The 15,536-nt window shown below is 39.7% G+C and overlaps 1 protein-coding gene across 6 annotated transcripts in view; it reads right to left on the bottom strand.

The window, feature by feature from the left end:
- The window catches only part of CNOT4 (CCR4-NOT transcription complex subunit 4), a 159,024-nt gene that overhangs the window by 83,895 nt on the left and 59,593 nt on the right, over positions 1–15,536 (bottom strand). For 4 of the 6 annotated variants that reach the window (XM_075934379.1, XM_075934385.1, XM_075934354.1 and 1 more), the window contains exons 8-11: positions 15,250–15,405; positions 11,499–11,556; positions 10,913–11,162; positions 8,044–8,541 (exon numbers count right to left, since the gene is read on the bottom strand). In XM_075934379.1, coding sequence (XP_075790494.1) covers positions 8,044–8,541; positions 10,913–11,162; positions 11,499–11,556; positions 15,250–15,405 — 962 coding nt within the window. The remainder of the gene's footprint in view (positions 1–8,043; positions 8,542–10,912; positions 11,163–11,498; positions 11,557–15,249; positions 15,406–15,536) is intronic. The other 2 variants (XM_075934359.1, XM_075934371.1) reach the window with 1 other exon arrangement.

Here is a 15,536-nt window from a genome sequence, read left to right as displayed (position 1 = left end):
CTTGGCCAGGGTTGCCGACCCATCCTATACTATACAGTTTTCATGAGCACACCAGTGTTTCAAAAACTGAGTTGTGGGGAGGTCATGGTATTTCCTGCCTTACTTCTGTGCTTTCCTTAGAGCTGGGCAGCAGAATAGCAGCAACTACTGGCTGAGTGCCCAGCTCTGAAAGCAGCACCCCACCAGCAGCAATGAAAATATGTCATCCTCCTTACTTCGGTACTGCTACTGCTGGTGGTGCTGCTTTCAGAGCTGAGCTCCCAGCCAGCAGCCTCCACTCTCCAGCCACTGAACTCTGAAGGCAGTTTTCTGCCAGCAGCAGCATAGAAGTAAGGGTAGCAGTACCACACGCACTTCCTTTTTGGGTCAGGACCCTACAATTACATAGATTTAAATAGCTGAAATCACAACACTTAAAATTTTACAAATCCTATGACCATGAAATTAACCAAAATGAATTATGAATTTGGTAGGTCCCAACTCATAGCCAACGTGTCTAAGAAAAACAAAGAGTTAGTGTCATCTCAGTGATTTTCACTCTTTGCATACAGATGTATTGGCAAAAGTCAGGTGTTCAAATTTACCATTGGTACAGTTCCTGCTGTGATAGTAATAGCAGCAACTGAAGCGTGGTGAGGGCTCACGTCTTTACAACAGTGTATAATATAGCTACACCCCACACCATACACATTATATTGCAGTTCTGAGCGGAAAATAGGAGAAAAGAACACAGGAAATTGCCTCTGACTAAGTGACCCCAGGCTCCATGTGGCATTTCAAAGTAGAAGCGCCCTCATGGAGCCTGGGGTCAGTGGGGGACTGAGTCCCCCCCACTGACCCTGGGCTCCACGAGGGTGTTTCTGCTTTGAAATTCACAAGAGACCCCACTGGGGACTTTTGTACATTTTAAAGCTGATACCCATGTGCAACCCAGAGTCAGCTGGACTTCCTGCTGGCCCCAGGCTGCATGTGCTGTTCTGCATTCCTCCAGCGGGGGCTCTAGTACATTTCAAAGGAGGAATGTGGACGTGCCTATCAACTAGTCATGTAGCTGATGGAAATTCCATTGACTACTCAACTAATAAATGAACCACAATTTAACATCCTTATTCCAGACCCAGCACAAGCCGGAACTGAGCTGGGCTGCCTGCCCATCTGGCTCCCAATACACTTTAAAGGCAGAGCAGCAGCGAGGGTAGGTCCTGAACCTGGCATGAGCCAAGACTGAGCCAGGCTGTTGGCCACCTTGCTAAAAAATTAACTGGCAGGGGAAGTGGGGAAATCCATGTAGTCTATAGCATTAACCAATAAGCAAAAGCTTATAGGTTAATTGGTTAACTGACTATACTATTACGTCCTAGTCTGAACTAGCTCTCTGGGGTCCACAAGAGATGGATTGAGATGTGACAACAGAATTCAACTATATGTACAGACAATAGATTTCCAAAGAGGTCCACAAATTCAAAGATTGAGAACCACTGCTATGGACTAGTGCACTGATTTTTATACAGTGGGTTTTATTAGGAATAGTATCTTTCAAACAACTGTATCTAAAGACCTCAGGGTTAAATACCATTACAAAATTAACAAAGGGAATTTTAAAATGAGATTTTTTAAGAGGTAGAGAAACAATGAAACTGTTCCAGATTGGAGAAGCTGTGTAGAAAAATCTTGAACATACACATGACTTTCAACAGCTTTTTACTTCGTAAATGAGTAGAGGGAGCAGATGAAAAGCAGAGATACAAGGTTCAAGAGGCAGAATTAAAGATGTCTACCTTGCTTGTTTTTTAAAAAATGTCTGTCTGGTCCCTGAAATGAAGTACTTTGCATTTGTCCTATTTACCGCAAACTATTTCTCTGGTTTGTCTAATGATATATAGCGTCTAATCTATAAGTGTACATGGCTGAGGTAAGTAGCGAGTTGACAAGCAGTGTAAGAGAATGTAAGTGAAAGAGCTATGAACTAGCATTGATTCAATGGTGTTCATACAGCTAACACTATGGTTTAAGAAAAGGAAAGCCCAGAAAACTGGCTAAGAGGATTTACTTACTATTTACTATGTAATGTGCTGAACCAACAGTCCAGGACAGCAGCAACCTCTGTCCACAGGGGGTCCAAGTTCCCCGTGGACAGTGGTTGTGCAGGCATCCTGCCTACTTGCCCCTGCACTGCTACCTCTAGTACAAAGCATCAGCATGGGGGAGGGAGGTGACCCCACGAAGCCAGTGCTCATGGAAAGCCGACTTAAGCTGTGAGGCAGCAAGGGGAACATAGATGGCGCCATGAAACCAGCATGTGTGGAGAACCGGTTTTGGCCAATATGATTAGTACGTGTCATTGTGAGACAAAGGCTTACAAAAGGTGGGCAATAGCAAATTTTAGCGAGTTAGGAAAGTAGCAGAAAAAAATGGAATTGTTGATAATGGTAGAAGTGTTGCAAGAAATGCTGCTGAGACAAGACAAATGGTAAATAAGTGTGCCAAACAGATAGGAGTTTAAGGAAAACTATGTTAAAAGGGTGACAGAAGGTAAATAAAGCATCTGTGACAGTATTTAAAGTTAGGCCAGATACATTAAGAAAGGGGATAGAAATCCTTTGCCCATGGTCAAGAAAAAGGATGAAAAAGTGGAAATATTGAGGCATTAGAGTGAGGCATTAGAGAAGACTTCCAGAGCGGTCTGTGGGAGTGAGAAACTGCTAAGTCAAGTCATATGGGCATGCAGGGACATTGGATAATACTTCATACATAGTTTTTCCACCATCAATGCACTTTACAACACACTTAATACATCCCTGAAAGGTAGGCAAGTATCCCCATCCCTGAAAGGTAGGCAAGTGTCCCCAACTTACAGAAAAGAAACAGAATCCTCATGAAATTTGGCCAAGGCCACAGAGCATATCAGAAGCTCAAGAGTTCTGAGTCTCAAGATTCAGCTAAAACTATCAACCACACCTTACCCTGTATAGAATCTAGAAAGAATAAATCATGAGACACAAATGACTGGGCCAGAGAGGTAAAGACCAATGAGATAGAGGGATTACTAACTGAAAGGAAGGTTAAGGCTTGGGTTTGAAGGCATTAAGCCAAAGTTTGCAAAATTGCTCCCTTGATGTCAACGCATAAGAAAGACTCAGCATTGACTATAATTGATACACCACCCTCTATGGGAATTCAAGTAAGGAGGTTAGACAGAGGTCAAAGCAGTGATGTTAACAGCACACTCCCTGAAGTATGGTAGCAGGTACGAAGATTTGATATTCAGCAAAATGGATACCTGGCAAAGTATCAAATGTCATGACTCAAATGGTGAGAGAAGGCACCTTTTTAAATGTTATTCAGTACAAGAGAATAAGATAGGTGCAATTGTTTGCTTTGCCCCCTCTAAGTAATTCTGCTTTAGAGACCTAAAGCATAAAGGCAAGGATGACTTTTGTAAGTCATCTTGGTTTTTAAAATAGCAGTCAGTGTGTTTGGATGTAGAAACAGCAATGAAGATAGACCTGTGTGGTGCTTAACATTCTTAAAAACTTAAACCTGTTCAAGAAAGAATCCCCTGCCTCTTAGGAAAATAGAAGCCCGAGTTAACCATTTACAGAGTGCTCCCATCTACCAGGTTGTATGTATGTAAAAGATTTGCTATCAAGCTATGCAAGCTCAGATTCAACTGAAACAATCTCTCAATTACACCTATATTGAAGAAAAAGCCTGAGATGATTCTGGCCTGAGGCTCTGAAGGTGACTGATTATGATCAACACTCCGGAGACAAAGGCTCAAGAAAACACATACCCACACCCACACACACACACACACCCCCCCCCCACACACCCACCCCCCCCCCCCCCACCCCCCAAATCTAGAAGTTTAGCAAAACTGAAGTGATTTAACGGTCACAATGGTACTGAGACGAACAGGTACATCCATAAGTTTCCTGTATACATAATCATACTGTCATGCTATATATTAACAAAATTAAAATATGTACAGTAGAATACTCATCTTCCAAATGCTACCAACCCCAGAATAGAAATGTTAATAATCCTACCAAAGTGTGACCACAAAAACCCTTGCAATCAGAAGAAATATATAGAATAGTTAGTTTAGCTACGCTAAAAGTATGTATATTTATGTTTGAATCATTGTAAAGGGCCTGAGAGAAAAGGTAAAGTGGTGTTTTATGGTAGATTTGCGCCCTGTGAACATTCCAGTTACAGATTTCTGTGCATACCAAGGAAGATTATGGCGCTAGCTGCCTGGCAAAGTATCAAATGTTTGTAATTAAAAGTACAGTAGCCTTACAACTACCATGCATTTCCTTCATGAATCACATCAGTACAAGCATATGATCAACACATTTATTTTATCTTCTTAATATGGGTCCTATATACCATTATACCTGCCCTGAGTATCCCTTCATTTATATTAGTGGGCATCACAAACAGCAGTTTTGGAGAATGGCGGGGTGCCTGAGCACAAGCATGCCCCCCTCCCCCAGTGTTGGGGGGAGCCCTGAGCCTCAGGAACCAGATCCAGGCAAGCTTGGGGGCCACATCCAGCCCCCAGGCCTTAGGTTTCCCAACCCTGGATTAAAAGATTGCAAATTATAACAAGCAATTCTGTTCAGGACTAAATGGGAGGTAACATTTACATCATGTTCTAAAGTTAACACTGAAAAATAAAACTATAATGAATACCAGTGTAAAATGTTATTAATTTTAAGGTTTCCTCTCCCTTTAACCTTAATGGTTCCTTTTAAGGTTACAAACAGAACATTTGAATGAGCCACACTATGGCACCAAGAAATCTCTTTATGCAAAATTATAGCACTAACTTTTCAGAAAATTAATTGGCTAAACATCCACAACATTTTGTAGTAAAACTAGCGAATCATGGGACTGAAGAATCTAGCAAACTGTATGCTGATTTCAAGCAGAAGTTTGGGAGGCTCTTCTAATCAGGGTTGTTTAATATACAAATAAAAACCATTGAAAATGGAATGTTAGTGCAAGTGGAATGTTAACTGAATGATGCTTGGAAGGCTCATATCCTCCTTTTAAACACTAATCCAGGATTGTCTAAGTTTTACTCATCCCAAAAGCATTTTGGATCCCTGATCTATGAAAGCGTTCAGTCTACTAGTAGTCCTAGTGTAGACAAAATACCGGCAGTTTCTAATATTTTTAATCACGAATAAAAATCCTGGATAGTGCAGGAGCACCATATTGAGTACTACGTCTGATGACAGGTGAAAACTTCTCTAGCATGGTAACAGTTTCAATGTTACCTTTTTGCCAAACAAAAAAAACTCACCTTGGTATACTTCTCAGTTCACTATTTATGAACTGCTAAATAAACTTACACCACCATATCAGGCAGGGTACTGTTAGACGATTAGAGCCCGTTAGTGTAAACACAGCCTTAAAGATCTAGTCTACATAGTTTTTAGAATTGGTATAACTATCTGTTAGGGCTGCAATTTTATAGATAATAGTACAATCCCCTACTATTGATGCAAATATTGATATAATGGTGCCTTATATGGATCATTTATTTTTCCCCACATGGAATGTAACAAACAACACTAAGGGGTTGTACCATTTTAACTATCAGTAGCATGTCCATAGATAAGTTTAAAGAAGGGAAATTATCACATGATAATGTAAGAACCATTTTGTAGAAAGCTTATAGAAAGACCTATCTGATATGATCATTCTTCAAGTGAGTGGTGGGAAATAAGAGATATGTTCTAATAGGTCAACAAGCCATGGGAAAACCTAGGAAGTACAATGACACTTCCTTCTATCTTTCAAGAATTATTGTTTTATATTTCAGTAACTCAAGAGCCACCAGTCATTGACCAGGACAGCACTGTGAGGTACCATGCAAACAGAACAAATCCATACAATAAAAATCCATAATCAACAAAACCTCCTTGTACTTCAGTTAAATTTTGGATCAGCGAATAAAAGAATATCCATACAGGCAACAACCCCCTCTGAAGGAGTTTATCAACACCACTATGGATGTGGAGAGCTAACAGACTTGCCAGACTGAACAAGGCAACCAGCAATGCTCTCTTATCAAGAGTTCAAAGTTGGCATGAAGGACAAAGTTGCCAAGAGAGTAACAGATGTTTATTTTGTGTTTTCAGTACTTAGAAATATTTTTTGGAAAATGAATTTGTTCTATTATACACCAAGAGAAAACACTGGTGTTTTAACAATATTATTCTATTACAAACAGGCAGTGAAAAAAGCATAAGTGACAAGCTATATACGAGACATGGACTCAGATCCATGAAGCGCTTCCTGCAAAGTTATACCAAGAATATCCAAATTTTGTGCAGCACAAAAAGGGAAAACAGCACACCAAAAGGTAATTAAATGATGCCATTTTAAAACCAACCATATACACCCATATTGCCAGAATGAAGAACATTACTTATGCAACACCAATAACAACTCCCTCAGCCCTGCCACTAGCCCCTTGGAGGAGCAGCTGTTGCCACTGACCCAGGATAATATAGATCTGGTCACAGAGCCCGGAATAATTTTCAGTGTGAAAGTGCAAATAAATTTGATCTAATTTAGCGAAAATATCTATTTGTATTGTTAGGTTGTAAATGTAAACATCTTAATGAGGTAACAAAAAACTAGGGGCTTTGTTTACCTTTGGGGTTTTTTTATATCCATAGTTAAATCATTTAACTTAGGGAGCCAACTTCATTATAAGACTATCCAGGATAGTCCAGAACATTTGTTCCATGCTATAAATATGTGTTTTACTGTCAGGAAGCCTGGGCAAAAGCATGGGAAATTACTGGGCTCTAGTGAGGATTCATAGGACAAAGCAGAAGGAAAGAAGAAACTTCCAAAACTTCTCCACTTGAGCAGCAAAATATGTAGTAAAAAAAAAAAAACTTTCTACGTCACTTGTCTTTGGATTTTCCTAGATCAGTAGAACAACAGGATCTGGGTTTAGAAAGGATCACAAGGGTCATCAAGTATAATCTCTCTGCCAAGATGCAGGGTGTGTTATATCTAAATAAATCAAGACAGTTATCCAGCCTCCTTTTATAAGCCTCCAGCGAAGGAGCTTCCACAACCTCTCTAGACCATCTATTCCATTGTCCTAATGTTCCTCAGTGAGGAAATTGCAACTTATTTCTTCAAAATGCGTAAAGGAAATAATAATGGCGATGTCTCAAGGAACATTTTTCCTCAACCCACGACTACAAACAACATAAGAGTCTCTTCCTTAAAATTGTTGGTCATCTTGACTACATAGTTCCATAAGAATATTTTTTCCTGGAACTCCCGTTGAAGCCAAACTATAAAAGAAGGCATGAAGTACAAGATGAACTTCAAATCCCGGAAGAGAACTAGACTAGCGTTCTGCTTATTTCGCCTTTCATTTACAATGTTTGTTGCCATGTCCCACCAATAGAGTCATTGTCCAGTGCCGGCCTGTTTTTTCTTAGGACATCAAGGATTGCATGTAAAACATTACAACTATTTGGAGTACAGAAATCAATAGTGTGTTAAATATACAGTTTATTTGGGTTGCATATGGAAGGGAACAATCTAGCCAAGACAGCTGGCCAATAGATTTATTTGTTGTACTTGCAGAGAATATTTGCATTTTTTTTAAATTTGGGTTAGCGCTTGCATGGTGATACAGGCATCTTCTAGAATTCAAGGCCTACTCTTCCTTTTAAATTTTCATCGAAAGCCGGAGTCTGGCAAGACTGAAGAACTGAAATACCAATCTCTTTTGAAATAAATTGGGTACAAGATACTCCACCTTCCTTATAAAGCTCAATGTTACAAGGCTAAACCGCCAATTAAACCTTCTGAAAAAATGAAAGTGGATCCATTTAAAACAATGTTCTCCCAAAAGAATACCAGGATGACAATTATAGTAGCATTCTAGCACTGGTATCCAACTAGCCCCTCTTCCCACCTCTCTTCCCACCCTGGCTTAGAGAAGCTGAAGGCATGAAACTGGTGATAGGTTCATGGCTGCCTTGATTCACCTACCTGATATAGGGATCCCTCCCAGACCTGTGCTGTGTTGTGGAGGGAGAGTCAAGTCCAAGAAATTACTATTTGAGGTGGGATTTGCTGTGTGGTTCAAGTGCATGATGCTATTGCGAGGGAAGGCCATCCAGGGATAGCGAGCTGCTTGGCCCGGAAAACTGAAGGAGTTGTAAACTGCTCGGTGCTGTGGAAACTGCGGAAACCTCTGTGGCAAGACTGGAAAGGTGCTACTGAGAGAGTTGGCATTTGAGGGCGCAGCAGGATGCAGGAATCCAGACCCTGACCCTTTGGCGGTTGTAGTGTGCGGGGAAGGGTTCTGAAAAGATGTGGGCGAGAGGGAAGGCTGGTCTTGGACTGATAGTTCCTTCTCAATCAGGTCTGCTAAGGCTTTGCGAGTGATATCAAAAGGGTCAAACCCTAAATCATCCTCTTGCTGTTTGGAGGAGCCAAACCCAAATGCCGCTTGCCAGTCTGTAGAGGAGGATACTGGGATGGTTTCTGTAGAAGGGTAAGAGAGATAACATTTAACATTTGAACTGTTCTCACCTCCTTAGTCTCTCAAAAGAAAGTCTTATTGCTGCATAGTTTTCAGATCTGCTACTATTAAATGTCAACATCCAGACAAGACTGATTTCACTGTAGGATGCAGCACAAACAGGTCTAACATGCAATAAAGAAAGCCCTTACCAATTAAATATCAGTATAAACAAAACAGAAATATAGGATGACTAAGGTGCACAAAATATTGGGTTTATACTAGTTTGACTAATGCAAGACTCAGTGAAGGAGTGATAAAGAAAATAATCCCTTAAATAAGTGTTAAATTCAATATTCTACTTTAAATTCTAATGATGTATTTCATGGCTGCTATGTAACAATTTTGTAGGAGAAAAGGCTTGGCCTCTTGTATTTCTGAAAACAAGTACAGATATTTCCCAGGGTTGCTCAGAAGTTATTTTGTAGTGCATAAACAAAACCAAATTATGTAAATGAATAAAATATGCACTTTGATAGACTAAGGAAGTTGAAGAAAAATAGCTGTACTGTAAATTTTAATAAGTACTCGGAAGCACTGTTGTGGACACAAGTAACCAAAACCTTTTCCTTGCATTTTAATTTCCCTTTGTGTATACACGGTTCATCCTACTGTTTATGTAGGTTTTAAAAATACTAAGTTCATAGTCTCTGAACATCAGAAGTGGACAATCAGATTTTGGAGAAAAAGTACAGCAGACAACATGCTGGAGAGATTGAACCAACCAGTCCTCTTGTATAAGGCAATACCACAAATGAGAATTTGCATTGTCTTCTGTTGGGAGGGAGAAGCTGAATCAACTGCTTAGAGGACTACACATCACAGTGTGGTGAATAGAGAAATTATTCAAACTGTTCTGTGCATCATTTTCAAAAGACTAGAATCTCAACTTTCACTTCTGTCCGAGTATAAGAATTATGGAATAAAAAGACACTAGACATGAGGAAGGTAGATCTTCTACATTCCGGCTTTGTCTACACCATTTGTCAGTAAAACTTGTGTCATCGTCTCCCATCCCTGACTGACAAGTTTCACCAGCAAAAGTGCTGGTTTGTACAGGCCAACATAGCTAGTGCCATTCACTGAGGGCTGTTTAATTATGCCAGCAGTAGTTGCTTCCTTCCAGCAAAGAGCAGCTACACAGGAGACCTTACAGCAGCACAGCTATAGTGGTACAGCTGTGTCATATTAGGATCTGTGGTATAAACAACCTAAAACCTAAGTGGCAACACAATCCATAAAGCACCACTGACAGCAGAAGAAACTAGTCGTGTTACTGGGAATTCACCTTTCACTGTTGCTTATTCCTTACATGAAGTCTATCTCCAAGTCAAGAGGGACATAAGCATCAAAACATGCAATCTACCCAAAAATTTATTTGGTAATACACTGCCTGGTAAATGAAAGATACATCTATGACTCAGAAGTCTAAAATATTCTGTAGTTTCCTATTAAACATGTACATGCCATGAGCCACTAGACATTTGATACCACGACGGGGTATATTTAATTTCATTTGACATACATGATACAGCACAACATTCCTATGAATGGATATTCTAAAAAACCATCTCTGCAATGCCATTATCTTTCAGTGGCTGCAGTTGGTCCTAGTATCTTTGACTATACAATCACTCACTTTAGAAAGTGTCAATCGCTCGCCAAAAATAGAATCACAATACTAAAACTAGAAGGGACCTCGAGAGGTCATCAAGTCCAATCCTTTGCCCTCATGCAAGGACCAAGCACCATCTAGATCATCTCTAACAAATGTATATCTAGCCCGCTCTTAAATATCTCCACTAATGGAGATTCCACACCCTCCATAGAAATTTATTCCAGTGCTTAGCCACCCTGACAATTAACAAGTTTTTCCTAATATCCTACTTAAATCTCTATGGATGCAATTGAAGCCCAGACATACCAAGTTAGCTTGCATCAGCCAAAAACTGTCAAGCCCCTTCACTAAAGATTACAAACCCCTACATGCTGCATTTTCAGATAATATAAATATATACTTTGGTATATACTCATATTACTAAGGTCTACGTTTTGCTATTAAGCAAAAAAGTGAACATTCATTCCACATTAAGATCTGTATTAAACTGTGGTTTTAAACCTACATGAATGCTACTGCACTAGATGCTTTGATGATCTCAACAAGCAACTGGGATGTTGGGAAGACTGACTTCTGGGCAAGAATTACATAATCTTGACTCAAATGTAATTAAAATAACTGAGTAAAAAATAAAGTTCCATGGTCTGCAAATTCCACACTATTTTAGGCATAAACTACAACAGTAAGCAACTGACACCTTAACTAGGTCTTAATACCTGATGTGAAGAGGCTCTGTGGTTCTGGTGCCGTGGGCCAGTCATTGGAAGTCTGTGGAGAGCTGGGGAATGGGGGGAGCCCGCTTGGGATGGGGTTTGGATGTCGGAAGTTGTCCGAGAAGAGCGACTGTGACTCTGTTACTGCTCCTTCAAAAGGAGACCGTGCACTGTGATTGGATGAACTGATGGGTAGGACTGGATTGGGTTTTGATAAACCAGGTGGTGGTGAAGGTGTGTCACTGTTTGATATCTGCTGGCAGTAAAGAAAGAGAACAGAATAAATTAAGATATGTATTTTTAGACTTTAAACAAATGACTAGTAATAGAGAGCATTTTAAAACTCAGTTTAAAGACTACCAAAGTTCAGGTTAAATTAAGATTGACCTTTAAACTGTGTGCTTATAGGACTAAACAAAACCAGCCAAAAGCAGTCCTTTTTTGGAGTAACAGTTAAAAAATAGTTGACAGTTATCAAAAGAAACTAGATATTTTATAACACTTGTTTCTCAAAATGAAGGTTGCAGTTGCAGCTGAGCTTCAAACAAATACAATTGACATTTACATAATGTTGGCTTTCAGGCCATACCTGTTGTGAGCTGTCACCATTTCCTATACTGAGAGCATCTGAAGGTTTGTCGATCGGGCTAAAGAAGGGGGGGGGGGGGGAGGAAGAAGGAGGAAAAGAAAAAAATATCAAGTAAGATACATGCAACTATCAGAGTAACTGGAGTGAACATCACAAGTTAGTTTATTTTGTAGTACAAATGCCTAGAACAGAAGCTACCCAAAACTAATTTCAAAAGCTTATACAGGGAAGTCCACCTATTGTTTAAAGCAGGCCCAATGACAGGGAATATGTCTACACTACAGGGTTAAATTCGGCCACATCCAGAGAACACGTCTGCTCTACTGCTTTTTTTTTTGGCGGAAGAACAGATGCACTCTTTCGGAAGCCCGGTCTTCTTCCTCCCACAAGGAAGGGCTCTTCCAAAAGAGGCGGCTTCTCCAAAATTTGGCCCAGTGTAGATGGGCCAAATTTCGGAAAAGCACCTTCCAAAAAAAGTATCAGAAAACGGTAAGCAAATTGCAGAGCACAATTTGCATACCTTTTTCCGATAGATCCCTGTTTTGTAGACATAGCCTGGGTAAAAAAGAAGGGGGTAATTGCCCCCAGGGACCTGGAGATTCAGAACAACATGGGGCTCCAGCCGCCACCACTGCTGAAGGAGAAAGGGAGGCGCACAGTCTCGGTGGCGCTAAGAGCTGATTGGCCTCGGCCCTGCCCCCACCACAGATGCCCCAAGGCCTGCAATGGCTGTCAGCCCCCTGCTGAATCAAGGGCTTCATAAATCAGAAGTGTTCCAATTTTACCATTTACCAACTTTTAGTTTATGGCCATAGAGGTGTATTTCGTACACTCTATTCTGCTTGTGCATTGGTCTATTGAGTAGCCATAGGGAAAAAGTTTAAAGCATACAAGAACCCTGCCCACTAGGACACTTTAAAAATCCATCTGCAATCCCAAATTTGTTATACAACAAGTCTGCCTGCTCCTGTCAGTACAAAAGAATTTAGTATCATGGGTTTGCTACTGAGATGCACAAAGAACTTAGTGTTTACAAGAGGTATGTGAATGACTGCCTTAAAGGCTGATATCCTTCCTTTAGAGAGAAATAAACAAGATACTGGCAATTCAAGTGTCTGAGAATGACTTGTCACTGGTGTTTCTACTTTGACCCAGACAACTACTAAAGTGGAGAAGGAGTTCAGTCTCCAGACTCAGAAAATTTAAGAGGCAAAGTCTAAACACAGATGAGAAATGCAAAGAAAAAATGAAAAACAAAGATAGAAAAGGACAAAAATGCCACCGCAGAATCCTGATCACTAGAACCACACAAATCCTTTTAAAACATCATGGCAGCCATTTTAATTCTGAAAGGCATTTAGAAGCAGTCCATAAGTGCTCTGAATTCCATGCCAATAAGGCTTGTGGCCCTAATGCAAAAGTACCGTAAATTCAGCTTATTTACCCCAAGCACAGAAGAGGCCTATACAAACACGAATGTTTGCCTCTACAGAGATAACGAATATCAAAGTAATATGAAGAACTTTAGATTACATTTTTATTAGAAAGCCAGTTCAAAACAGATCAAATTATAAATATATTTGGTTCAAAAGTAATTATTAATGCTGAGTTATTTTATGTGAGTGCAGCCCTCTAGACCCTAGCCAGCTCTCAATGTCCTGTTACTGCAAAGTCTGTGTACCTATTATTGTACAAGGCCATTTGGCTAGGTAGAAATCTAAGTGATTAGAATTAATTTAAAATTTAATCAGAGAGCACAGGACTGGGGTAAAAGCAATTTCTGTACATAAACACATTGGTTAAATGTATCAGATTAGAATTGGGCCTCAAATACTTTAAATACTTTAGAAGGACAAAAATTACATAGGAACAGATGTATACATTATTCCAAGGCAGTCCACTTTATTTCTTGATCACGTAAGCAAAATCAAGTTCTGTACAAATAACTTTTCCTAGTTAGATTCAACAGATTTATGACAAGGGTTAATACACTTCTATAGCACAAAAATTCTGTGGCAAACTTTTCATAGCTTGTATACACACAGAGACATGCAGAGAATTCTTCCAAATTAACTGAAGGTGTGAATTTGAAGTGGTTTAGTTACATTGCATTAAACCCATGTGAACACCTTCATTCAGAATTAAAGTGGCCTTATTTCACTCTCAATTCAGTTGGAGGTGAATTAAACTAACCAAATTAAGGCCACTAAACATGAACATTATCCACACAGGGATTTAATGTGGTTTTAATGCAAATTTTACAGCTTTAGTAAATTCACATTAACATTCCTTCATGTCCTTGAGTAGGAAAGTATTCAGCACTTGGCAGAAAAAAAATGTTAGTGACACTTCAACCCTACAAAGACATTGACAATAATAGTATTGCTACATCCTGAAGGAAATATATGATCATCATTTATGACAATCTAATTGATGAGAAGCAAAACATCATACTTGAGAGCTATATAAAGGTTCTTGAAGTGCTGAACAGGTTTTACAAGCTATTGTTACAATCCATCAATAAAATGGATCCCTGTATTTTAAAAATTCCACTTATTTAGTGCATTCCATCTGGAAAAATCCCAGGACACTTTATAATATTCTTGCCCACCACTGAAATTCAGCCACAGCTGCACTGAAACTTAGCAATTGTTTAGCAGCACACAGCAATAAATGACTGGAAGTGAAGAATATCAGAGTTAAGTTAACCTGGAAGGGAAATTATAGAACCTCAGCTACCTAATTGGAATTTGCCTCTGACAGCTCTGTTAACACTCCTACCCTTGAGTGAAGTGCCATATGATTTCTGATCACAAGTGAGGATGACTCCTCTTAGATCTCAAAAGGTGTGACTTTCAATAGTGAAATTCCTTTTATCACCATGCTCAAGTGTGGTTCAATATTGACCCAAAAGCAAGAACAGCTGCTGAATCAGCACCATCACCACTGTGATATTCTATGTTTGTTTTTGTCTTCTCCCATCTAAGATTTGGATTGGCCCAACCCAGTTTAGCCCAAGAGATCTAGTGGAATCAGCCTGTGGTGAGATGATGGCAAGATGAAGCAAAATCTGCCAAACAATGTTTATGATGGAAGCGGATACCAACAGTACTATGAAGAAATTCAGAGATCCCATGTAACAGTATCTAGTGAAACCGTCAAACACATGGATTGAGAATCCTCAGTAAAGGAATTCAGCAAACTGATGCCCTACCATTCCTGCTCGTGTGCAAAAGTAGGAAACTTTGAATACTATGGCTAATTGCCTAGAACACATCAAGGTGAAGAGATAGAAGTGAATGTTCAACATTAACTTCTTGGCCATCATAAGCCAACTCTTTTTTAAAAAGAGTCAAATAAAAGCCTCCAAATGCACTAAAAATTATACCTTTCTTGAAGAACTTTTCAAGTTCTTCACAGATGTTGGGGACTTATCTTTGGTTAGGACATGCTTAGTGTAAGAAGCTAATGTAGCAGCTGCCCATAACCGTAGTGCTGCCAATGCATTTCAATCCTTACCTGCCCCATCACCTATTATCTTAGCTTTAGGATTTTCCCAAACTACCACACATGCAGTTATTTTTTTGTTTTTTGACATGGGTGTTGAGGCTAGGCTGAGCCCAAACTAATTTGTGACCTGATCAAGTTTTGAATCCAGCTCTCCAACCAGAGAAGCCGGAGAACCATCCCTCCACACCATTAAGTGAGAGAGAAAGCAAGCTAGCTAGAGTATAAAAGGCAGCACAATTACCCGAAATCTGAGTCTGGACCATCTGGAGTCATGTGTTCTGAGTCTGTGCCATTTTCTAATATAGGAGGCGTTTTCCTGTGTTCCATTGTTAAACCGTTGGCTGATTTACTTGAACTCTGTAATGATGGCCAGGCATCTTTGTTATTACTGTTGGGTCTGGAAAAAGGCAAGAGTAAAAAAAAGAGTTCAAGTTATGAAGAAAGTGTTTTAAAAATGTAAACACTAAGGAAATGAATCCTCATGCCAGACAGTCCATAGGAATGGAATCATCCGGACATATCTTTCAA

This window comes from Pelodiscus sinensis, chromosome 1 (genome assembly GCF_049634645.1).
Source record: "Pelodiscus sinensis isolate JC-2024 chromosome 1, ASM4963464v1, whole genome shotgun sequence".
Taxonomy (NCBI): Eukaryota; Metazoa; Chordata; order Testudines; family Trionychidae; genus Pelodiscus; species Pelodiscus sinensis.
The sequence above is the reverse complement of the archived record's forward strand: the minus strand, read 5'-3'. Positions and strand labels throughout refer to the sequence as shown.